The sequence below is a fragment of the Betta splendens genome, chromosome 8 (assembly GCF_900634795.4).
Source record: "Betta splendens chromosome 8, fBetSpl5.4, whole genome shotgun sequence".
Lineage (NCBI taxonomy): Eukaryota > Metazoa > Chordata > Actinopteri > Anabantiformes > Osphronemidae > Betta > Betta splendens.
Window position 1 is genome coordinate 628324 of NC_040888.2, and position 23482 is coordinate 651805.

General features: G+C 60.7%; 3 protein-coding genes across 7 annotated transcripts; 1 reads left to right on the forward strand and 2 right to left on the reverse strand.

Moving 5' to 3' along the window:
- Positions 1–612: 612 nt before the first annotated feature.
- On the reverse strand, positions 613–17979 carry wizb (WIZ zinc finger b). 3 transcript variants are annotated; one of them, XM_055510758.1, is made up of 17 exons: positions 17233–17978; positions 16732–16892; positions 12143–12320; positions 11925–12000; positions 11407–11534; positions 10015–11331; positions 9244–9810; positions 8542–8871; positions 7250–7369; positions 6598–7080; positions 6156–6518; positions 5663–6079; positions 4973–5530; positions 4685–4896; positions 3928–4123; positions 3559–3718; positions 613–3068 (listed from the first exon to the last, which is right to left on the reverse strand). In XM_055510758.1, the coding sequence occupies exons 2-17, from the start codon at positions 16822–16824 to the stop codon at positions 2492–2494; spliced, it is 5775 nt and encodes a 1924-aa protein (XP_055366733.1). In that variant the 5' UTR covers positions 16825–16892; positions 17233–17978; the 3' UTR covers positions 613–2491. The 3 variants fall into 3 exon arrangements, with proteins under 3 accessions (XP_055366733.1, XP_029015502.1, XP_055366734.1); XM_029159669.3 differs by having other exon boundaries at positions 16732–17979; XM_055510759.1 differs by lacking the exon at positions 16732–16892 and having other exon boundaries at positions 17233–17977.
- Positions 17980–18167: 188 nt separating this feature from the next.
- On the reverse strand, positions 18168–22180 carry pglyrp6 (peptidoglycan recognition protein 6). Of its 3 annotated transcripts, none has more exons than XM_055510800.1 (7): positions 22040–22180; positions 21218–21366; positions 20548–21072; positions 19449–20264; positions 19018–19228; positions 18666–18957; positions 18168–18480 (listed from the first exon to the last, which is right to left on the reverse strand). In XM_055510800.1, exons 3-7 carry the CDS (start codon positions 20627–20629, stop codon positions 18454–18456), a joined length of 1428 nt encoding a protein of 475 aa, XP_055366775.1. In that variant the 5' UTR covers positions 20630–21072; positions 21218–21366; positions 22040–22180; the 3' UTR covers positions 18168–18453. The 3 variants fall into 3 exon arrangements, with proteins under 3 accessions (XP_055366775.1, XP_055366776.1, XP_029014487.1); XM_055510801.1 differs by having other exon boundaries at positions 20548–20699; positions 20778–21366; XM_029158654.3 differs by having other exon boundaries at positions 20548–20699; positions 20774–21366.
- Positions 22048–23418, forward strand: LOC114860307 (trafficking protein particle complex subunit 5-like). The gene is made up of 2 exons (XM_029158800.2): positions 22048–22317; positions 22403–23418. Exons 1-2 carry the CDS (start codon positions 22048–22050, stop codon positions 22697–22699), a joined length of 567 nt encoding a protein of 188 aa, XP_029014633.1. The 3' UTR covers positions 22700–23418.
- The last annotated feature ends 64 nt before the right edge of the window (positions 23419–23482 follow it).

Below are 23482 nucleotides of genomic sequence, written 5' to 3' on the forward strand. Positions count from 1 at the left end.
GGCCGACTTCTGTCCCCCCCTCGCCCCAGTCTGGCCCGTAGCGGTAGTTCCTGGCCCCCATCAACCACCAGTAATTCGGCCCCTGGCCCCCATCAACCACCTGTCAGTCGGCCCCTGGCCCCCGTCGGGCCCTCAGCTGTCTGTCCCTGGCCCCCTTCGGGCCCCCGTAGGGCCATCGTCGTTAACCAGCAGCTCTGACTACTTTTACTGCTCTCTCATGTCTTATGCCTCTTCCATCAGCCGCTGAGTTGCAGAGAACAGCCGCTGCCTGGATGGTCCAGGTCCGTCCAGATGGGCCTGAAGTTAAGGCCCAGAGCTGCTGATGCATTGATCTAGTGGTAAAGAGCTGAGCAGCATCAGCAGCATCAGCAGCATCCATGCTTTAACACCAGCACAACCAAAGCCTCTTAAACTGAGCGTTCACAGTTCATCTGTTTTCACTGAGTTGCTTAGTGACGCGTCACCTCCAGCTCAGTTCAGCAGTAGCGCAGTCTGTAGCGCCCTCTAGCGTTGGAGGCGACTCCACGCGCCATCTCCATCCTGAGGACCTGGACCCGACCCCCCCCGACCTTCAGTCACGTTCCTGCCTCATCATCTACTGTAACGACACAATAAAAGACTGAAATCACATTTATTGTTTGTTCTGGAGTTGATTAACCCTTTGTTTACAGTACAGTTCTTTCCTCAACTGCATCTTTTTCTTCTTCGTTCACTCTCTCTCTCTCTCACACACACACACACACACACACACACACACACACACACACACACACACACACACACACACACACACACACACACACACACACACACACACACACACACACACACACACACACACACACACACACACACACACACACACACACACACACACACACACACACACACACGGTCCATCAGACGTTTCAGACATCTCAAATCTGCTGGTTCTGTTGAGGCCCAGTTATCAGCGTCCTCACACACCAGGATGTGACATCTTAGCAGTTTCCTCACCTGCAACATTCTCACCAGCACCAGTTTCAGCCCGGAGAGACTAAGAGATAGAAATAAAAAATACTCTAAGATTCACTTGCAGGACTGCAATTACAGAAATGCACAGAGCAATAAAAAATACATGGCATCAAAGGTAAACTGAAATCACAAGAGGAATTAAGATCACTTGTTTTTTTTCACCTATGCTAATGGAACTGCTGAAGCTCTACTAGCGTCAGCAGCTTCTGAAGTACATGTAGTTATATAGTAGGTATCTAGGGTCCATCAACGGGTCGGTACAGTCACTCTGCAAACACTGGATCCGACGTGAGCAGGTCAGCCGCCTACATGGACCCTCGGGTACCGCTTCAGTTCCAGCTTGATATAGGAACCCGAGGTTGGGTTCCAGGTTTGGTTCAGGTTTAATAGGAACAATCTGAGCGTCCAGCAACAGCAGAGGTCCAGTGGCCCGGTCTGATGGTGCGCACAGCGGATGTCCAACGTAAACAGCTGCAAACGGACTCTTTGGCACATCCCGACGCGGCGGATCAGGTGAGTGATGAGCTCAGAGATGTCTGCCGTGTATGTGCACACACATAGAAACAAACACACTCACATTGTGCACAGGAATACGCGTGCACGCCTGACCTAGCTTAACATTTCCAAAATCTACAGCAAAACGAGCTTAACACATTCAGATGCAGAATAAATAAGTGGGGACCAGGAAAAGGCAGGAAGATGAAAGGAAACGTCCAATTGTGTACATTTCATGTCCTCACAGGTGCTTTAAGATACATTCAAACTAAATGTAAATCTGGGAAGAGATTGGGGGGGGGGGTCCCTTTAAGGGTGTGCTTCCACTTGCTCCAACCAGAATCACACTTTGTTAACGTTCAATCTTTTCCTGCAGGAAACAGACTCGTCCCCGTTTGCACACAATCTCTTTTATTCATACTGTGTGTTGGACGAAATCAAGATTCTGCTTTGATTTAGCCAAAATATAAAACTGCTGATTCATTAATACAAATCAAAAGGGGAAAATATTCATTTCAATTGAAATAATTACCAAGTGTGCAAAAGGTGGACGAGTCCGAATTAGCTGCAAACGGTTGTTCCAATAAGTGCTGAGTTCAAAGTGCCTGTATAACACTAAGTGTCACTACATGTTTAAAGTCTTCAAAGACTGGCATGAATAGAAACGTCATTTAATCTCAGTCAGGACCTTCGTGAGAAGGCATCAGTAACGAGCTGGAGCCCGGTGAGGATCCTCAGCCTGGACATTCAGCAAAACAAGGCAAACGCAAAACACCTCTCAACCTCCGCTGGTCCCCACAGCCACCCAGACAAACCTGAGAGCTTGGTTCCCATGGAAACAGGAGGAGAGAGCGGCTTCAGAGGTGGTGGGGCTACGAGCGCTCTTTAGAGGGAAACAGTCTCTTCAACAACACTTCGTAAAGCCAAAGGACAGAGAGAGACGAGGAATCAAGCGCCAAAAGGTGGACGATGAACTCCAGCTTTATGATGACTGGGTGGGGGGGGTCAGCGGCGTGGGCGTGAGCGGCGTGGGCGTGAGCGGCGTGGGCGTGAGCGGCGTGGGCGTGAGCGGCGTGGGCGTGAGCGGCGTGGGCGTGAGCGGCGTGGGTGTCAGCGGCGTGGGCGTCAGCGGCAGCGGCGTGGGCGTCAGCGGCAGCGGCGTGGGCGTCAGCGTCAGCGGCGTGGGCGTCAGCGGCGTGGGCGTCAGCGGCGTGGGCGTCAGCGGCGTGGGCGTCAGCGGCGTGGGCGTCAGCGGCGTGGGCGTCAGCGGCGTGGGCGTCAGCGGCGTGGGCGTCAGCGGCTGCTCTTCTGACGCCTTCACTACGTCGGGGGCAGCAACAATGGCCAGAGGCGTAAGGCAGCGCCGGCTGGGGGCGGCGGTGCCGGTCGGGGTGGGGCTGCGGTCCGGGGTCAGGGCCGGGGCCCGGTCCGGAGCCTCGGTGGAGGTGCTTTTGGGAGCGGAGGGTTTGTTGTAGTTCATCTTGAGGATGTGCTGCTGGAGGTGCCTGATCCAGTCCTCCTGCACCGACAGCGGGCCGTGAAACTCCACCTCGCAGAATCTGGAGCACAGATGAACACAGGATTACATGAAGATCGAGCGATCGTCCTGCTACCAACATGACGCCACACAGAACCGCCAGCCGTGTCCAGACTCACGCTGGGTCACAGCGAACCACATCCTCTGTCTCTGCATGCTCTCATTTAGTTTGTATCTGTGACTCTGGAACCGGAACCCGTGTGGCTCGGCTCCATCCGCTCTGCACCTGGGACTCATTAGCTCATAGTTCGTCCGGTTCTCCGAACCCGGGGGAACAATCCAGATGTGTTCAGACCTTTTTAGAGCAGCTAAGCTCATTCATGTTGCCTGAATATCCCAAGTGACTTATTCTCAAAATAGCACATTAGCATCTAAAAGTGGAGTAGGCTGGGAGGGGGGTGGGGGGGTGGGGGCTATTTAAAACTTAGCTGGACACATCTTCAAAGCTGGAGCTGTAATGTTAATGTCCCTGAACGTTTTCTCTTGGCTCTGGAAAAGTCCAGTTCACTCACCGGCACTTTAGGGTGTAGAACTTTCCCACCAGTTTGACCAGTGGGTAGGTGGGTGGTTTGGGCACCAGGGCGGGGATGGTGCCGGTGCGCGGCGGCTTCGGGGGGTCTCGCTCTGCCCCGTCGGGACACGACGGATGCTTCAAGGGCCGACGTTCAAATCCTGATCAGCGCGAAAAGCATTCATTCTTCACATGACACTCAGAGACTCATCCTCATGTCTTCAACCAACAACATGTTTTAGAGCAGAACCATAAACATGTAGAATCAGCGTGTTTCACCAGGTTAACGAAGAGACAGCGCTCGCTTTGACGAAGCCAGTCTCGTACCGTTTCCAGACAACCAAGGCTAAGACTCAGCGCGGCGTCGTACCTCTGGGCAGACGCACGTTGAGCTCGCTGCGCGCCACCTGCGCCTGCAGCTGCAGGCCGGGCCTGGTCGGCGCCGCCCGGTTGGCGCCGGCGTCGCCGTCCTTGGAGGAGCCGTGAGCGGCCTCGCTCAGCGGCCGCACCAGGCTCACAGCCAGCGAGGAGGACCACTGGGAGGAGGACGGGGAGCACGGGGCTTTCTGTGGAGACACGGAGGAGGAGCGTCTGAGGGGAAACCACGCCAGACATGGGGCTCCCTGCAAACGCACGCGCCTGCATGTTCCTGCAGCTGGAGCATTCTCCGTTCTGCACTGTGATGAAACATCTTTGTGTTGGATGCTCTGCATGTGTGTCACATCGCAGCTCAGGAAAAGGTGTGACGCTGACGCAAATGCACCAGAAACTAATTCAGGAGGGAAAAAAAGAAACATACATTTTCCTCTATCGCGCCATAATTTATCTGAAGATGAAACATAAGCTGCCCGGCACCCAGTTACTATGGCAACTATCAAGGCAATAGCGGAGTTGCTCTGGCATCTGTCCCTGCTGTGATGTGCGCTGGGTGCAAAGACTCAGGATCTACAGTGAAGCTGGGAGCTCTTAGAAGCTTCCAAGACACAAAATGTGTGTCAAGCGGCCGGCGGAGGCGCCGTCGGACTCGAGCGGCTGTAAACATCGGTGACGGATGGTCACATGGTTTAACGGCTTAAGGCCACACAGCGTGACCCCTGACCCTGCCGGGACGGCTCAGTGTTTGTTACCTTCTTGAGGGCGGAGCGGCTGCCCTGCATGTAGCTGCGGTGCATCTCCAGCACCTTCTGGGGGCGGCTGCGCATCCACGCGCTGAGCGTCTCGATGGGGGAGCCGTTCACACACCACTCGGTGACGCCAAACTGCCGGAGGTGGGCGCGCGCGTGGCTGGCCAAGGCCTTCCGGTTCTCAAAGTAGAAGCCGCACAGCTCACAGCTGGGATCTGACGAGGAGCCGACAGGAGGGTTAAGACACGGGTCATGAGCCGAGCCGAGCGGGACGCGGCCGCGTCTGCTCACCCTGGTGTCCGTGCTTGTCTGGGGACGCTTTCGTCTTGAAGGAGAAGTCATGAGGCAGAGGAGGGAAGGTTTTGGGCTGAAGGGGGGGGGAGTGGGGCGTCTCCCCCTCTGACAGAGGCCTTTTCCCCAGCGGAGACACTCTGAAGAGCTTCCCTGCCGACGGGCCCGCGGCCGGGCCGTGCTTGTGCGGCCGGGGGCCCGTCTGCAGCACGCTCAGAGGGGACTTTCGGAGCTTTGCCGCCGGGTGTCCTGACGCGGCCGAGGCCTCGGGGGCGCCGGCGCCGGCGCCGGCGCCGGCCACGCTGTCCCACGGAGGACCGCCCGGCCCCTGGCCCGACTCCTTCTTCACGCCGCGCTCCGAGGAGGACGCGCCCAGGCCTCTCTTGTGCATCACCTCCCTCAGGGTGTCGATGGGCGAGCCGTTGACCGACCACTCGGTGATGCCCATCTGACGCAGGTGGGAGCGCGCGTGGCTGGACAGGCCTTTACGGTTCTCGAAGTACTCGCCGCAGAACTCGCAGCGGATGTCCCTCGTGGGCTCCGCGTCATGAGCCAGGGCTGCAGAGACAGGCAGAGATGGACCGACTCAGAGAGCAGCGTTTAGTTAGCGATTTCCAGGATCTGACCTGGTGCAAAGTGCTTCGAAGCCATTAAATATTCCGATGAAAAGCCTTGGTCACACCACGTTACCCAGGTTGAGGGGGAACCCGCCGTCCGAGCTCCTCCAGCTGGAGAAGCTCTGGCTCCTCCCCTCCGCTCCCTGGCTGCTGACCTCCAGCTGCTCCGGCTCCGGCTTCATCTTCAGGAGCAGCGGCGGCGGAGTCGGGCTGGAGGGGCGGGCGAAGGTGAAGGGGTGACGGCCGAGGGGAGAGGAGGCGGTGGACAGAGGAGAACGAGGAGGCCCCGGAGAGGAGGCTTTCAGAGGAAGCGCGCAGGGCAGGCCTCGCCGGGCGATGAGGTCCCTCAGGGTGTCGATGGGCGAGCCGTTGACCGACCACTCGGTGATGCCCATCTGACGCAGGTGGGAGCGCGCGTGGCTGGACAGGCCTTTACGGTTCTCGAAGTACTCGCCGCAGAACTCGCAGCCGATTTCCTTTGGCGGTTCACCTGATGGCACATCGCAAACACACATCATTACGCCCACCCGGCCGAGGTGACCCTCAAAGCGGCGCCGAGCACTCACTGTGTGGAAGCGCCATGAGCTCCCCACTGCTCAGGCGGAAGAGCTGCATGGACGAGGACTTGGGCCGCTTGGCGGGCGGCCCGGAGGCCGAGGGAGCTGTGGATGTGGCCCCGCCCCCGTCCGCCGCCCCCTTGTGGTGGAGGGAGGCGGGGGCGTCGAGCTGCAGGGCGCCGGCTTTGTGCTTGAAGTCCTCGCTCTGGATGAGCTGGTTCAGGAGGTCGATGGGGGAGCCCTTGGACTCGGAGTACTCCACCCCAAAGTGGCGCAGGTGCGCCCTGGCGTGGCTCGACAGGCCTTTCCTGGTCTCAAACCAGGCTCCGCACAGCTGACACACGATGTCCTTGTTGGGGTCCACGTCCAGAGCTGCTGGGACCACATGACCACAGTCAAACGTGGGACAGCAGCCAACAGCACGGCTGCGACGAGAGCAGGCGGCACCTACCGAGGTTGAGCGGCGCGTCGCTCTCCTGCGGCGCCCACAGAGGTTTGGCTGCCGCCACGGGCGCCGGCGCCGAGAGGCTGGAGCTCAAGGCCTTCAGCGCCCCGGCCTTGTGCAAGGCGGAGGAGGCGGGCAGCAGCGAGGAGATGGGGGCTTTCCTCACCACCGGCGAGGGGGGGGCTGAGCGCGGCGGGCCCGGGGAGGCGGCGGGAGAAGCCGCGGGCGCCGCCGGCGTCGCCAGGATGGAGAACGGGTTGGGCTTCTGCTCCAAGTCCATGTCGTCCGCGCCCCCGGGCCCCCGAGGCGCCGCGGCGGCTTCCGGGTCCGCGTGGCGCTCCCTGGCGAGTCGGTAGAGGAGGTCGATGGGAGCCCCGCTGCTCTCCGACACGCCGATGCCCAGCTGGCGCAGGTGGGAGCGGGCGTGGCTGGACAGGCCGCGGCGCGTCTCAAACCGGGCTCCACACACCTCGCACCTCAGGTCATGGACTGCAACAAAGGTCAGACACAAGGTTTCATGCTTTACATAAATCCCACCGGGCCGGTGCTTCCTGCAGGGTTGGGGTTAACAGGGTTAACAGGGTTAGCATCGATGCTAACCCTGACCGAGCCTGGACAGCGGCGGCTCTCGGGTCCGACCGGGCCGGTCCCGTCTCACCCTTGGCGTCTGCATCCTCCCTGGGAGACGGGGCGTCCGAGTCCGCTGTGCTCAGAGCGTCCAGAGCTGGAAGCTGCCGCTCCTCATCGTCATCTTCCTCAGCCGCTTCCTCCTCCTCGCCTACAACACAACACAGTGTAGAAATGTCACGCTGATGCTCCGCCTTCAGTGACCGACGGCAACCTGCTTCTGTGCAGGAAACAACGGGAGTCCCAGAGTCAGAGCCGCAGCGTCGGCTCCGTCAGGCGTCCAGGGACAAAAGTGCCATTTTCTGCGACAAATGGAGAAATGAGGAGACAGAGGCAGACGAGGCTGCGCGGTGGGCGGCTCTGCGCTGTCACTTCATCTCCTGCCTGTAAAGGAGGCGAGCAGCGCAGCGCTATTACACCAGCTATTATACCGGACCGAGCCCAACTGCGCCGCAGCTTTGGACCCGGAGCGAGTCAAAGTGCCACTTTCACTCTACTTGGCTCACACGAACAAGTCCACAAAACTTACACGGAATCCGAGCGAACCCGCGGCTCCTCTCTCACAAATCAAAGCAAAGTAAAATGGCGAGGATTGGCCAAGTGGAGGCTCTTTGAGAGCTCCTGCAGCACCGGAGGCTGGACGTCATCCCACACGCGCACAAAAGCCCCAGACACGAGGAAAACTGCACCCGGACCAGCAGTGACAATCAGCGCAACCGATCCGCGGGGGGGCGGGGGGGGGGCTACACCGGAACAATGACCCGCTTCACGAGCTGGACGCGCGTGTCGCGAATACCTGCGGCTCATCCTCCGCGCGCGCGCGCGCGCGCGCTCTCACGTCCTAAACACTTTTAATGGCTGTTGTCTGGCTACAATGTGGCCGCAGACGCGGCGGGAGACGCGCGATGCCAACGCCGCCGCGCGAGCTGAAGGCACGCGGTGCACGACGGCCGCGGCGCGCGGTACTCACCGGTCCGCAGCCGCAGTGCATCGGACTCCGGGCAGCGGGAGCCAGACGGCGTTTCCGCTATTGTTTGGGTCTGCGGGGAGGTGGAAGCAGCCATTTTGCCCCCATATGCACCGCTCAGCTAAGGCGTGACCAATCGAGTGGAGGCGGAGGTTGGGATGAATGCACCGAGTCAAGCGCGGGCATCGGGGCTCACGCGCACACTCACACGCACCTATTGTGGCTACAGACTCTAAGTCACCGCAGCAGCTGTCAGTCACAGTCATTTTTATTTGCAGCCTTATTCTGAACGCACATCAGGAAACATCTGCCCCAAGTTGAAGCTGCGCTAGCGTCAGCGGCAGCAGTGAACTCACCTCCGCTCTGCTTCCACAACGGAGGAGACGCTGAGCTCACCGTCCTCTCACTCGTGTCCCCCTCCCCCCCCTGCTCCTCCTCCAGCTCCTCGCCCTCCTGCTGTGGGGAGGCCAGGCTCCGGGGGGGAGCGGTGGGGAGGACGAGGTCGGGCCTGCTGGAGAACAGCTCCCTCAGGATGTGGATCGGTGACACGGTCACGTCCCAGTTCGTGATGCCAAAGTCCCGGAGGTGGGCCCGGGCGTGGCTGGAGAGCCCGGCCCGGGTGTCGAACCCGGCGCTGCAGAACTCGCAGTGCATCACGCTGAACGTGTCTGGGTCAAAGTTGGCAACTGTGGAGAGAAGAAGCAGAAGTTCAGACCCGAGTGGGGTGATGCGAAGCACCGGGCCCGGCCCACTAGCACCAGGACCAAGGTCCCCTCAGGTCGCGCAGGCGCTCGAGGTCTCCAGAGGATGAACGTCTGCGAGGTCTCGTTGCATCTGGATGAAGCATCCTCGTGTTTTAGTGCAGCTTCCTCACTTTCCCACCGTCGAAGCTTCTGCCGGAAGCTTCTTGAAGCTGTTGGACTTTGTTTGAACCAAGAGCAGCTCACGTGAACGTGTCTTTGAATGTGTAACGTCCTCGTCTGAAGTTCGAATGAAGGTTCAGTAACTCCAAAAATGCTTTTACTTTTACAGCCAATCACCGCTGACGCCGAACTCACCTTTTTTCTTCTTCTTCTGGTACGAGAACTTCTTCTCGATGGCGTTGACCTCCTCCGGCGAAATGAAGTGACGCACGTTGTAGCTGACGCCCACTCGGTTCAGGTGTCCCCTCACGTGATTGGCCAGTCCGATGCCGTTATGGAAGCGCTCGGGGCAGTACGGGCACTTCCTCTCCACGCACCTCAGCGCCTCATCGGCCTCGTCGTCGTCGCCCGAGACGCCTCCCGACAGGAAGCGCTGTCGCTCCTCGCCGTGGTCCTCGCCGTCGCTGTCGTCCTCGCCGTCGCTGTCTGCAGCAGCGGCAGCGACGCGGCTGCTCCTCCTCAAGAACCGAACCTTTGCATCGGTCCCTGGCTCCGGCTCCAGACCCGGCTCCGGACCAAGTCCAGGTTCAGGTTCGGGTCCAGACCCCAATCCGGGTCCGTCCCCAGGTCCAGGCCAGGGTCCGGGCCCATCCCCAGGCGCCGGCCCAGCACAGGGTCCGGGTCCGGGTCCGGGCCCGGGCCCGGGCCCCTCGGCCCTCGTGTTGGTCTTCGCAGGCAGCGACGCGGCGGCTGAACCGTCACCTAGGAGGAAAGAGAGGGTTTGACTCAGCAACGACAGGCTGCGGGTTTTTTTGTTCTGGTGCCAGCTGCTTCCATTTCAGACCTTATGAGCTTTGATCACCTGACCTGCTGCAGCTCAGTGTTACAGGTTGAAGCCTGATCCATGTGATCAGTGCAGCCTCGGAACCAACAGCGACCCGTTTAGTGACCCGTTTGCTGCCTCACCTGTCCTGGCCAACGCTCCGACGTCGGGTGTCGGTGCTCCGGGCGAGTTGGACCCTTGTTGGGTCGGCTCAGTGTCCCGACCTTCGTCCGGCCCGTCTTCTTCGCTACTGTGCGGCCCGTGACCGTGCGGTCTCGGCTCAACCTCTCGGATTAAAGTCCTTCCTCTCCTGCTGTTAAAAACCCTGCGACCCGCGAGTCGACCGGTGAGCCGAGCCAGGGCTGGTTCCGCCATTGTGCTGCCCTCAGAGGCAGCAGCTCTTTGCTGGCGTTTGCCTTGGGCTGGGTCAGAACCCGTGGCCGGGTCATTGGACCCAGGCTCCTCCACGCTGCTGCTGACCTCCCCTGGGTGAACCAGAGTGTGCTGCTCCGTGAGTCGGGTCTGACTGGACGTCAGGAAGGCACAGTGGCCGCGGGCCAGCGCCGCCTGGAGGGCAGCTCCTTTCCTGTTGTGGGTCTTGGAGTGGTTTGCCAGAGCCTGGGGGGTTCTGGTGCTGAAGTTACACTTGCTGCAGATAAAGCGACGGCGATGGGCAGAGACGCTTCGGGTCTGAGCTGGAGGTCGGACCGGGTGTGGAGGACTTTTGTCTGGGACGGTAACTGCTGAGCCGGGTTCTGGAGTTGGCGCTGGTTCCGAGTACACTTTGCTGGGAGTCGGAACAGAGCCTGTTTCGGGGTCCAGGCCCGTCAGCGGCTGCTTCCCGCTTTCATTCAGCTTCTCGATCTCCTCCAGAATCTTCCGACGGGACTCCTGGTGTCGCTTGTGATGACCCGTCAGCGCCGGGCGACTCGGCAGGCTCCATCCGCACTCGGCGCAGCGGAACCGGCCGGCCTTCCCCAGACGCCTGCTGTGCTCCACCATGTGCTCCTGCAGGTGGGCCTGCTTCCTGAAGTAAATGCTACATTCCACACAGGTGAAGATCTGGACCGGCCCGGCCCGGGCCTCGTTCCCTGCTCTGTGTGGGAACTTTCCCGGCTCTTCCATCGCTCCCTCTTCAAAGACTGCTTCCTCGAAATCATATTCGCCTCCGGCTCGGCTGGACTGCGCTGCCTCGGCCCGTTTGGACTTTAGAGGCCCCTCTCCCCGGCGCCAGCCGGCCTCAGGCGCCGAGCGCTTGGCGCTGCCGAGTCCAGAGAACGGCCTGAGCAGAACCCGCTTCTTCTTGCAGCGCTGAACGAATGTGCAGTGAGCCCAGGGGGCGGGAGGCGGGCTCTCGGGGTCCGAGTCCCCAGGGAAGCTGTACACGTCTCTCTCCTTGGCCTCGAGGCCCGTCTCCTCCTCTGGTTCCTCACAAACGCTCCAGACGTCACCGTCCGACACTGAGACACAACACAACAGAGCGGTTACGAATGAAAGGAGGCGTGAGACCGAAGGGAGCAGCCGGACCCACTCACAGCGCCGGGCCGGGCCGGGCCGGGCCCCGTCGGGTCCCCCTGTCCTGGCGCTGGCGCTGCTGCGGCGCCCGTGAGTCGGACTCTGTGAGTGCAGATGTTCAGCTTCGTGCTCGTCGCCGCGATCAAATCTGTTCAGCGCCAGAAAGAACGGCGTTAAGCAAAGAAGGAGCTTTCTGCATTTCTGCCCGAGATTCACGAGCATTGATGCTAAACTGCTGCACCTCCAAAATAAAAGTCTCTCTGACCTGCACTTGTACATAATAACAGTGGACTCATATTTAGCCCATCACACGTACAACTGGAACCATGACTGATCTAAATCCACTAGTTACGACTAAACTAAAGCAGTTATGTGTAGTACTACAGTACGTAGTAGCTATGTAGTACTTCAGTACACAAGGTAAGAATGACTGTTGTTTTATACATGGAAACGTGCTTTAACTGTGTCACACCACAAGCTGCTGTTTTCACACACTGAGCTGCTTCCGTCCTCCTCCACGACCCGTTTCTGCTCTCACCTGAGTCCAGAAGAAGGAGATCCTGGGCTGTGAGCAGCCAGACCGTGAGGGTTAGAGAAGTGCTGCAGCTCCTCCTCTGACACAGAACAGCAGACAGAACACAAGCACGGAGGGAACATCACTCACAGCCCGACAGAAACACAGCGAAATACACTGCAGCACATTTAAAACGGGACAAGGCTCCGCTCAGATTCTACGGCAGCCAGTGCAAACGGTACCATCCAGGGCTTCCTTCTCCGAGTCCGAGTCCCAGCTCAGGGACCAGGGAAACGCCGAGGACCTGAACCTCCGCTCCGGGTCCACGCCTTCGGTCGGATCAGAGCCCTCGTCTCGGGAGCGGCGCCGCGAACGTCTGGCAGACATCTGACCGCCGCTCACAGCTGGAGAGCGTGAGGACTGGAGGCGAGAGGGGAGAGACCTTACCCGAGGGAGACGCCTCACCCACGGCCGAGGGAGAGGGAGAGGCCTCACCCACGGCCGAGGGAGACGCCTCACCCGAGGGAGACGCCTCACCCACGGCCGAGGGAGAGGGAGAGACCTTACCCAAGGCCCTCGGCCGTGGGAGACGCCTCACCCACGGCCGAGGGAGAGGGAGAGGCCTCACCCACGGCCGAGGGAGACGCCTTACCCACGGCCGAGGGGAGAGGCCTCACCCACGGCCGAGGGGAGAGGCCTCACCCACGGCCGAGGGAGAGGGGAGAGACCTTACCCACGGCCGAGGGAGACGCCTTACCCACGGCCGAGGGAGAGGGAGAGGCCTCACCCGAGGGGAGACGCCTCACCCACGGCCGAGGGAGAGGGAGAGGCAGAGGCCTCACCCACGGCCGAGGGGAGACGCCTCACCCACGGCCGAGGGAGAGGGAGACGCCTCACCCACGGCCGAGGGAGAGGGAGAGGCCTCACCCACGGCCGAGGGAGACGCCTCACCCACGGCCGAGGGGAGACGCCTCACCCACGGCCGAGGAAGAGGGAGAGGCCTCACCCACGGCCGAGGGAGACGCCTCACCCACGGCCGAGGGAGAGGGAGAGGCCTCACCCACGGCCGAGGGAGACGCCTCACCCACGGCCGAGGGAGAGGGAGAGGCCTCACCCACGGCCGAGGGAGACGCCTCACCCACGGCCGAGGGGAGACGCCTCACCCACGGCCGAGGGGAGACGCCTCACCCACGGCCGAGGGTGAGGCGTCTCCCTCGGCCGTGGGTAAGGTCTCTCCCCTCTCCCACGGCCGAGGGGAGACGCCTCACCCACGGCCGAGGGAGAGGGGAGAGACCTTACCCACGGCCGAGGGAGACGCCTCACCCGAGGGGAGACGCGAGAGACCTTACCCGAGGGAGACGCCTCACCCACGGCCGAGGGAGACGCCTCACCCACGGCCGAGGGAGACGCCTCACCCACGGCCGAGGGAGACGCCTCACCCGAGGGGAGACGCCTCACCCACGGCCGAGGGAGAGGGAGAGACCTTACCCACGGCCGAGGGAGACGCCTCACCCACGGCCGAGGGAGACGCCTCACCCACGGCCGAGGGAGAGGGAGAGGCCTCACCCACGGCCGAGGGAGAGGGAGAGGCCTCACCCACGGCCGAGGGGAGACGCCTCACCCACGGCCGAGGGGAGACGCCTCACCCACGGCCGAGGGAGACGCCTCACCCACGGCCGAGGGGAGACGCCTCACCCACGGCCGAGGGGAGACGCCTCACCCACGGCCGAGGGAGAGGGAGAGACCTTACCCACGGCCGAGGGAGACGCCTCACCCACGGCCGAGGGAGAGGGAGAGGCCTCACCCACGGCCGAGGGGAGACGCCTCACCCACGGCCGAGGGAGACGCCTTACCCACGGCCGAGGGAGAGGGGAGAGACCTTACCCACGGCCGAGGGAGACGCCTCACCCACGGCCGAGGGAGACGCCTCACCCACGGCCGAGGGAGAGGGAGAGGCCTCACCCACGGCCGAGGGAGAGGGAGAGGCCTCACCCACGGCCGAGGGGAGACCCTCACCCACGGCCGAGGGAGACGCCTCACCCACGGCCGAGGGGAACGCCTCACCCACGGCCGAGGGAGGGAGAGACCTTACCCGGCCGAGGGAGACGCCTCACCCACGGCCGAGGGAGAGGGAGAGGCCTCACCCACGGCCGAGGGAGACGCCTCACCCACGGCCGAGGGAGACGCCTCACCCACGGCCGAGGGAGAGGGAGAGGCCTCACCCACGGCCGAGGGAGAGGGAGAGGCCTCACCCACGGCCGAGGGGAGACGCCTCACCCACGGCCGAGGGAGACGCCTCACCCACGGCCGAGGGAGAGGCCTCACCCACGGCCGAGGGAGAGGCCTCACCCACGGCCGAGGGAGACGCCTCACCCACGGCCGAGGGGAGAGACCTTACCCACGGCCGAGGGAGACGCCTCACCCACGGCCGAGGGAGACGCCTCACCCACGGCCGAGGGAGAGGGAGAGGCCTCACCCACGGCCGAGGGAGAGGCCTCACCCACGGCCGAGGGAGACGCCTCACCCACGGCCGAGGGGAGAGACCTCACCCACGGCCGAGGGAGACGCCTCACCCACGGCCGAGGGAGACGCCTCACCCACGGCCGAGGAGACGCCTCACCCACGGCCGAGGGAGACGCCTCACCCACGGCCGAGGGAGAGGGGAGAGACCTTACCCACGGCCGAGGGAGACGCCTCACCCACGGCCGAGGGAGACGCCTTACCCACGGCCGAGGGAGACGCCTTACCCACGGCCGAGGGAGAGGGAGAGGCCTCACCCACGGCCAAGGGAGACGCCTTACCCACGGCCGAGGGGAGACGCCTCACCCACGGCCGAGGGAGAGGGGAGAGACCTTACCCACGGCCGAGGGAGAGGGAGACGCCTCACCCACGGCCGAGGGAGACGCCTCACCCACGGCCGAGGGAGACGCCTCACCCACGGCCGAGGGAGAGGGGAGAGACCTTACCCACGGCCGAGGGGAGACGCCTCACCCACGGCCGAGGGAGAGGGAGAGGCCTCTCCCTCGGCCGAGGGAGACGCCTCACCCACGGCCGAGGGAGAGGGGAGAGACCTCACCCACGGCCGAGGGAGAGGGGAGAGACCTCACCCACGGCCGAGGGGAGAGGCCTCACCCACGGCCGAGGGGAGACGCCTCACCCACGGCCGAGGGAGACGCCTCACCCACGGCCGAGGGAGAGGGAGAGGCCTCACCCACGGCCGAGGGGAGACGCCTCACCCACGGCCGAGGGAGAGGGAGAGGCCTCTCCCTCGGCCGAGGGAGACGCCTCACCCACGGCCGAGGGAGAGGGGAGAGACCTCACCCACGGCCGAGGGAGAGGGGAGACGCCTCACCCACGGCCGAGGGAGACGCCTCACCCACGGCCGAGGGAGAGGGAGAGGCCTCACCCACGGCCGAGGGAGAGGGAGAGGCCTCACCCACGGCCAGGGCCCCCAGCGCGAGGGAGACGCCTCAATCCCACGGCCGAGGGAAGAGGGAGAGGCCTCACCCACGGCCGAGGGAGACGCCTCCACCCACGGCCGAGGGAGGAGGGGAGAGACCTTACCCGAGGGAGACGCCTTCACCACCGGCCGAGGGAGAACGCCTCACCCACGGCCGAGGGAGAGACGCCCTCACCCAGGCCGAGGAGAGGCCTTCACCCACGGCCGAGGGAGACGCCCTCACCCACGGCCGAGGGAGACGCCTCACCCGAGGGGAGACGCCTCACCCACGGCCGAGGGAGACGCCTCACCCGAGGGGAGACGCCTCAGGGAGAGGGGAGAGACCTTACCCGAGGGAGACGCCTCACCCACGGCCGAGGGAGACGCCTCACCCACGGCCGAGGGAGACGCCTCACCCGAGGGGAGACGCCTCACCCACGGCCGAGGGAGACGCCTCACCCGAGGGGAGACGCCTCAGGGAGAGGTGAGAGACCTTACCCGAGGGAGACGCCTCACCCACGGCCGAGGGAGAGGGGAGAGACCTTACCCACGGCCGAGGGAGACGCCTCACCCACGGCCGAGGGAGAGGGGAGAGACCTTACCCACGGCCGAGGGGAGGCGCCTCACCCACGGCCGAGGGAGACGCCTCACCCACGGCCGAGGGAGACGCCTCACCCACGGCCGAGGGAGACGCCTCACCCGAGGGGAGACGCCTCACCCACGGCCGAGGGGAGACGCCTCACCCGAGGGGAGACGCCTCAGGGAGAGGTGAGAGACCTTACCCGAGGGAGACGCCTCACCCACGGCTGAGGGAGAGGGGAGAGACCTTACCCACGGCCGAGGGAGAGGCCTCACCCACGGCCGAGGGAGAGGCCTCACCCACGGCCGAGGGAGACGCCTCACCCACGGCCGAGGGAGAGGGGAGAGACCTTACCCGAGGGAGACGCCTCACCCACGGCCGAGGGAGAGGCCTCACCCACGGCCGAGGGAGAGGCCTCACCCACGGCCGAGGGAGACGCCTCACCCGAGGGGAGACGCCTCACCCACGGCCGAGGGAGACGCCTCACCCGAGGGGAGACGCCTCAGGGAGAGGGGAGAGACCTTACCCGAGGGAGACGCCTCACCCACGGCCGAGGGAGACGCCTCACCCACGGCCGAGGGAGACGCCTCACCCACGGCCGAGGGAGACGCCTCACCCACGGCCGAGGGAGACGCCTCACCCACGGCCGAGGGAGAGGGGAGAGACCTTACCCACGGCCGAGGGAGACGCCTCACCCACGGCCGAGGGGAGACGCCTCACCCACGGCCGAGGGAGACGCCTCACCCACGGCCGAGGGAGACGCCTCACCCACGGCCGAGGGAGACGCCTCACCCGAGGGGGGCGCCGCTTACCTTGGAGGTGCAGCTGAGGAAGCCTCGGGCTGAGGTCAGGGCTGGGGGCCCATAGCTGGTCCCTGGGGTCCGGGCTCGCCCTTCTGGCTCCATGGACCCCCAGAGAGCAGTATGGATCCCACGGGTGGGCAGGCGGCCTACATGGTGCAGCCGCTCCTCCTCTGGGAACAGAGTAAGTTGATCAGAGATGCCGAACACTTCTGACGCCTAATCAGCCTGGAATAAACACGCGCACGTGCCCGGCGCCGACTGGTCTCGCAGGTCTGACCCATTTCCCCAGAACGAGACGCAGCGTCGGTCCGGGCCCGTCGTCCCGCCGCACCTCCGGAGCAGGAAAATGCCCGGTCACGCGCGGCGTCCCACGGCTCGGTCTCCGCCGCTTCGGGGCCGCGCTGCGCATCGAGCCGCCGCTGTCAGGTGACCACAACAGCGACGCAGCCGTGCACCGCGGCTTTTAGCGGCCGAACGCCCACAAACGGCGGCTTCGGCCGGAATACTCACCGGATCGGCCTGCTTTGCTGCCTACGCGCCGCTCGTCATGGCTGCGGGTCGCAGATGACGCTTTGCGCCAGAGACGATGCTCGGAACACGCGCGCACCGCCGCCGTGCACGGACTTGCCGCTTTGTCGTCCTCACGGCCGCTCAGCTGTTCGCAGGCGCCAGGCGCAGGACTCCATGTTACGTGGCTCGCAGACGCGCCGCGGCGGCGTGCGTAGCGTCGGCGGGGAGGGCGACGGGGAGGGCTGCGAGTGAAGCACCGGAGACAAGTTCGCTAACTTTTGTCGGAGCGTCGTTTGAGGCTTTAACGGCCAAATGCTTCACGGAGTGGTTCCGTGAAGCTCGCGGCTCTGATGCGTTTGATGTCGCTGTTTTCTGTGTGGAAATCTCACGGCTCATTATCACGTGGCGCGTTTAGGACTGCGACCAGGTGAGACGTGGACAGCTGTTGGAGCCTGTGTCAGTGAGCGGCTCCGTAGTTCATCATCTGGCTGAAAAGGCTGAAAATCAGTAACAGAAGCTTCGCACGTCAGCCCGTACGCAGGGGTCCAGATCGCCTTGCTCAGTTGTTTGCATGTTCATCTGGGGCAGGGAGCGCGTGCCTGAAGGGCATCAGTTTGACAGCCCTGCTCCGGACACACGGAGGGAGCAGGAACCCCTCTCTTCTGGTGACATTGGGTTGTTTGGTGACCTTCATGCGGTGGCAGAGGGGATCTACAGCAGGAGATCAGGGACATGTCCTCTGTGATATTAGCAAAGAAAAACGCCCTCAGTCACGGAAACCAAACCAAATCAGCTGGGAGGCATTCAAGGGCTGCACAGAGTGTCGGCCATTAGAGTGTCAATCCAGTTCACACCAATTCTAAATTAGTCACTTTATACAAATTAAATCCATCTATAGGCATTAGTTCTAATTACCTGATACATTACATGAGTCGTTTATTTATGAAAGAATGCTTTATTTGCTGTTGCTCACTATTAACGTATGATCACGTCTAAGTTATTAATCGATTACAGCTTTATTTTGCGTTTTGATATGAAGCAGACTTCAGGTGTTTTATTTATAAGTATTTCCCTTCACCACCGTGTGTGAGACCCCTCGGCTCTGGTTCCTCTAACCTAAGAGTTAAAGCTGGGATAAATACCCTCCAACATACAACACAAGCAGCACCTCAGGGATACACGGTTGATTGTGTGAAGCTGTTTCTGCAGCTCCTCTGGTTGTCAGACCTTCTCCTCCTTCTTCTCCCCCTAAAAGACAAAAAACGTCTCTTTACACCAGCACAAGCTGATTCAGTTTGAAACTAAAAACATCAGCAACATGTGTGAACATGCGCCTCCTAGTGGTCGAACCTAAAATGGCCCAACGATAGAACTGGCCAAATTCCTGATGCTTTTAATGGTTGTGGGCCTGATCGTGTCAGCCTCCTACTCACCCAGTGTTTCCAGCTCGTGATCTCCTTGTAGAGCGCGTCTCCAGGGCAGGACGTGTCCACCACCTGTCTGTGCCCCTGCAGGGTGAAGTTGGAGACGAGTCGCCCTCCACCCACGGCGCAGGATGCCAGCTGGTCTCTCACCAGCCCCACTGAATGCTGGGACGGCAGCCTAGCCATGTAGTCGCCAATGAAGGAGACGCCGTAGCCTCTGGAGTTGTGGCCCAGGGTGTGGGCCCCCTGCCAGTGCCAGCCCCGGCCCTCGTACACGTAGCCGTCAGAGCCGGCGACAAAGCTGTGGGATCACAGGGGTCTGAGTCATGGGTGCGTTTCACACATGCACGTTTGAAGCTACCTGTATCCGATGTCGTCCCAGCCTCGGTCCTCCTGGTGGAAGCGCTGCATGGAGCGCATGTCTGCAGAGCACTGCTCAAACGTGAGGCAGGGCTGGCTCGGGGTGTGAGTGTGGTGGATGTACAAGGAGGACAGAGGGAGAGAAAGGCGGGTGGGGGTCCCTCTGTACGGCTCTGCACCCCACATGCACCGAGGGATGATGGGAGGGCAGTCTGCAACACAGAGGCAGGACAGCACGCAGTCACCGTCAACAATAAACAAGAAATAGCAGCCATTGAGCTTCAGCAGCTCATTCTGGGTGAAGGCTTCAAGACTTCACTCGTCCTGGAGAGGTTTGTGTTTGTGCTTCTACTTCTAAAGCATCTGAATATTGCTCTGTTCTAACAAGCGGCGTCTTCTCTCACTTCCTCTGTGGCTTGGTCTCGTGCTCACCCATGTACTCATGCTGAAAAGCTTCGATTCCTTCCTTCACCACAGACTTCAGCCGCTTCTTCTCCTTCTCGTCCATCTTAGGTCGACCCTTGAGTCTGCGCCGCAGCTCCACTGCCTTCACCAGCTGTTTGTCCAGCCTCGGACCCGCGCGCAGGCCCCTGAAGTTTTCCCTGCGCCGCCGGCTGACGAGGCGCGGGGCAGCGTCCAGTCCGGCCGCGTCCAGCCGGCGGCAGTAGTAGTCTGTCAACAGAGCGCTGAGCTTCAGAGGACGCCGGGTCGACACCTCCAAGCCCAAAAGAACCCCGTCCATGGCTCCGTGGACCTGAGCGGTGGTCAGTGGAGTGGGGGCGCCGGTCAAAGTGAAGACCCGGGGAGACGTCACGCTGTCCCAGCAGCCGTCAGGTCCCAGACGCAGAGCGGAACCAGAGCTGAGAGCGAGGCTGAAGTCCTGGGCCAGACACAGCTGGTAGAGGCCTCGAACGCTGCCTGGGGACTGAGAGAGCAAACCGGCCTCGATGCCCAGGAGCAGCGGCCTCAGGGCCACAGTGGTGCCATCAGGGGTGAGGAACACGCCTTCCTCCGTGCTGCCTGCAGTCACTCTGTGCTGCACAGCCGCCCTGACGTACTGTGACAGGCCAGCGTCCATCCCAGGACCCCTGGAGTCCACGGGGCCAAGGAAGCGCTGAGTCAGCGCGTCGCTCGGACCCGCTGCCCTGCGGAGCATCCTCAGCACAGCCACCGGCTCCAGTGCAGGGGCCCCGTCCTCCAGCTGCCGCACGGCCTCGATGAAGTCGGCCATGCGGCGCGAAGGTGAGGCTGGAGGCAGAAAACACAGTGAAACCATGGTCTCGGGACCAGCGTCACCTCTAGAATGATTAAACCCAACGCAGCCTGATCACAGCGCACGTCATTCTCCTGTTGAGGAGGATGCTGTCCGTGTGACAGAAGGTGACCGGAGGCTCTGCGCCTCATTAGCGACAGAGTCCAAACATAAACAGGAGGTTTTTATTAGCACCTCTGTACTAATGAACTGACAGCTCAGTGGACTTTACCATAACAAACAGCAAGATCAGTGTAAAGTAGAAACAGATGTTCTTACCTTGAGTGTTTGCAGTGACAAACACCAGAACCAGGGTCAGGGCCCGTCTCCAGCCGCCTGCATCCATGCTGAGCTGCTTCATGCTCTAATGCCCGTCACCTTGTTGTGTCTGTCCTTTATATTGTGCACAGTCAGCAGTGGTTGTGTAACAGCTGTACACAAACTGGAGATTAGCCGGCGGTTAATCAGTCGCTGTGGCCGACTGAGCAATGTGGGAAGGTGGCACCTGCCCTGCAACAGCTCAGGCCCGTTGCTCCGTCCCCTCAAGGTCCTGTTGTAACCCCACACGACCTGCCATGCAATCCACCAGGATGTTTGGCAGAAATTCACAGCTTCTGCAACAAAGTACACTCATCATATGCTTCGTTAACCCGGTTGCTTGTGTGGGAATAATCCCAGCCAGGACTGCTCTCTGCATCGCTGTGCAAATCACTGGCACTCCCGTCTGAGGCAACACGAACCAGGAAGTCCAGAAACCATGGGTGACGTGGGTGCTGGGCCGCACAGACAGGAACAAGTCTGTATCTGGAAGATGCTGCCATGCAGTCACGTGACAGGCACGAGAACAGGAAGTGGGAGTGTTTGAAAGTACAGTGCAAACGGCAAAGGTCGGGTGTGTCTTTAATATAATGAGGGCTGATAAAGGTCCTGATAGGAGCCATAGTCACACCCATTAAAGACCTCACAGGTTCCCTGGTCTGATCCGGGCAAATGGACCGCCACCTGCTGCCACCCTGACGGTGACTTCAGCAACTTCATCATGCACCAGTGCAACCAAACATTGGGATGATGGTTCTCATCCACGGGGTGGAGCCAGATCTAAATGTCAGGAAGACAAAGAATCAGAGTGAGGATAAATAAACATTATGATATGTGGCATAACATGAGTTGCACGAGTTCAACAATACACTCAGTAAACTACTAGAACTACTAGAACCTATGGGTATGAATGTATTAACACGGTCCTGCAGCAGATAGTGAAGCTCGAATTTACTAAAATCTAATTTACGATCAAATACGAGTCTGACTTTAGCTTATATTTCGCCATCGTGTTTCCCTCCAGTAGGGGGCAATGTGGTCAACAGCTGTTTACCAACCTACGACAAAAATCAAATGAAGAGAAGAAGAGGAAACAAAAACGACCTGGTTCGTGTCTGGTTATTTTCCGCAAAGGTTCGTTTACTTATGAATATTTGTCCTGTACGTTTGTTTTATAATTCACATCACCGTCTTGTGTGTATTTGATTGTTGCTGCACGAGCTAGCAGACGGGAAATGACCGTTAGCATGTGTAGCTAGGTGGCTAGCAGCGATCAGCTGATTGTTGGGTTGGCTGTTAGTACTATGCGTTATGATAAAACGCGGCCTTTAGAGTCAAACACGACACCGGTGAGGTTGGATTTTCCCTGAATGGATGATTAGTGCCGTACTTTTGCTCTAGAGAACACGTTTCACGAAGCTTGGTCACAATCATAGACGACACTTGGCGGTACCTGTCAAAATGGACACGAGGTTCACGCGAGGGAAGTCCAGCATCCTGGAGCGGCCCCTGACGCGGCCAAAGACCGAGGTGAGCCTGAGCGCCTTCGCCCTGCTCTTCTCGGAGATGGTCCAGTACTGTCAGAGCCGCGTCTACTCGGTGTCCGAGCTGCAGACGCGCCTCTCGGACCTGGGCCAGAGCGTGGGAGGCAGCCTGCTGGACGTGCTGGTGCTGAGGGAGAAGAACGGGAGGAGGGAGACCAAAGTGCTGAACATGCTGCTTTTCATCAAGGTGAGCTCAGCACGGAGTAGTGGTAGGAAGTGACCTATGACCTCACCTAGGCTGCTTCGTGATCCATTAACCTCTGTCCTTCAAGGTGAACGTGTGGAAATCTTTGTTTGGGAAGGAGGCCGACAAGCTGGAGCAGGCCAACGATGACGACAAGACCTACTACATCATAGAGAAGGAGCCGCTGATCAACGCCTACATCTCTGTCCCCAAAGAGAACAGCAGCTTGAACTGCGCCGCCTTCACCGCCGGCATCGTGGAGGCCGTGCTCACGCACAGCGGATTCCCTGCCAAGGTCACCGCCCACTGGCACAAAGGCACCACGCTCATGATCAAGTTCAGCGAGTCGGTCATAGCCCGGGACAAGGCTGTGGACGGCAGGTAGTAGCGCAGCAGCAACAGGAACCTCCGAGCTGGTGCTTGTTTCAGGTGGACTGCTTTTCCTTGTGCACTGAGCCACGCAGCTACGTCTTTGTGGATCCTCCTGCTCGTGGGATTCCTCACAGTGACACAGTCATGTTTAGTCTGATGATTTGTGACCGTGGGCTCTGCAGGGACACTTTTAGAAACTTAACCAATCACGTAGATGAAGAATTGACAGATGCAGCGTGTTTTGAAGCTAATGTAACATAAATACGTCATGTGACACATTCTTGTTGCGTTCTACAGAGTTCAGGATGGGTTCAGTCCAGTTCTGTGTAGATATTTGTATTTTCTTGTGAACGTGTAGTGAGACTATGCTATTGAAGTACGATTGTTTTGTCCTGTCGTCTTCCAGCTGCAGGAAGCGAATGCACCACACACCGTGTCCAAACCCAGACTCTGTACAGGTGCTCGTCAGTGAGCTGGTTACCCTGGTTACCCTGGTTACCCTGGTTACCCTGGTTACCCTCACAAAGGTGGCAGCAGCTGTGACCAGGAAGGAGGTTTAAAAGCCTCCCGTGCTCCAGGACTGTTGCTAAATACTCAGATTTTACTTCTTGACATGTAGATGGTAAAACTGAGAATTTCAGAGTGGAACCGTGTCTTAGACCTGTCGGGTCTTGGCGTCTCTCGTGACCATTCAGACGTTTGTTCTGTACAATAAAACTAAGGTGAAACCTGTTCTCTCTTCTTCCTGGTTTCTTCCTATACATGCGACTGTGTCCAGGTTACAGAGGAACAACGC

Excerpts from the sequence above, each read along its gene's own strand:
- wizb (XM_029159669.3), bottom strand. The coding sequence starts at position 16,824 with ATGGAGCCAGAAGGGCGAGCCCGGACCCCAGGGACCAGCTATGGGCCC. Across the intron at positions 11,535-11,924 it reads TCTCCTTCTTCTGGACTCAG|ATTTGATCGCGGCGACGAGC; the intron begins GTGAGAGCAGAA and ends GGCGCTGAACAG. Across the intron at positions 8,872-9,243 it reads CCAGAAGAAGAAGAAAAAAG|TTGCCAACTTTGACCCAGAC; the intron begins GTGAGTTCGGCG and ends TTCTCTCCACAG.
- pglyrp6 (XM_055510800.1), bottom strand. The coding sequence starts at position 20,629 with ATGAAGCAGCTCAGCATGGATGCAGGCGGCTGGAGACGGGCCCTGACC. Across the intron at positions 20,265-20,547 it reads TGTCACTGCAAACACTCAAG|CCTCACCTTCGCGCCGCATG; the intron begins GTAAGAACATCT and ends TTCTGCCTCCAG. Across the intron at positions 18,958-19,017 it reads TGGGACGACATCGGATACAG|CTTTGTCGCCGGCTCTGACG; the intron begins GTAGCTTCAAAC and ends GTGATCCCACAG.
- LOC114860307 (XM_029158800.2), top strand. The coding sequence starts at position 22,048 with ATGGACACGAGGTTCACGCGAGGGAAGTCCAGCATCCTGGAGCGGCCC. Across the intron at positions 22,318-22,402 it reads ACATGCTGCTTTTCATCAAG|GTGAACGTGTGGAAATCTTT; the intron begins GTGAGCTCAGCA and ends CTGTCCTTCAAG.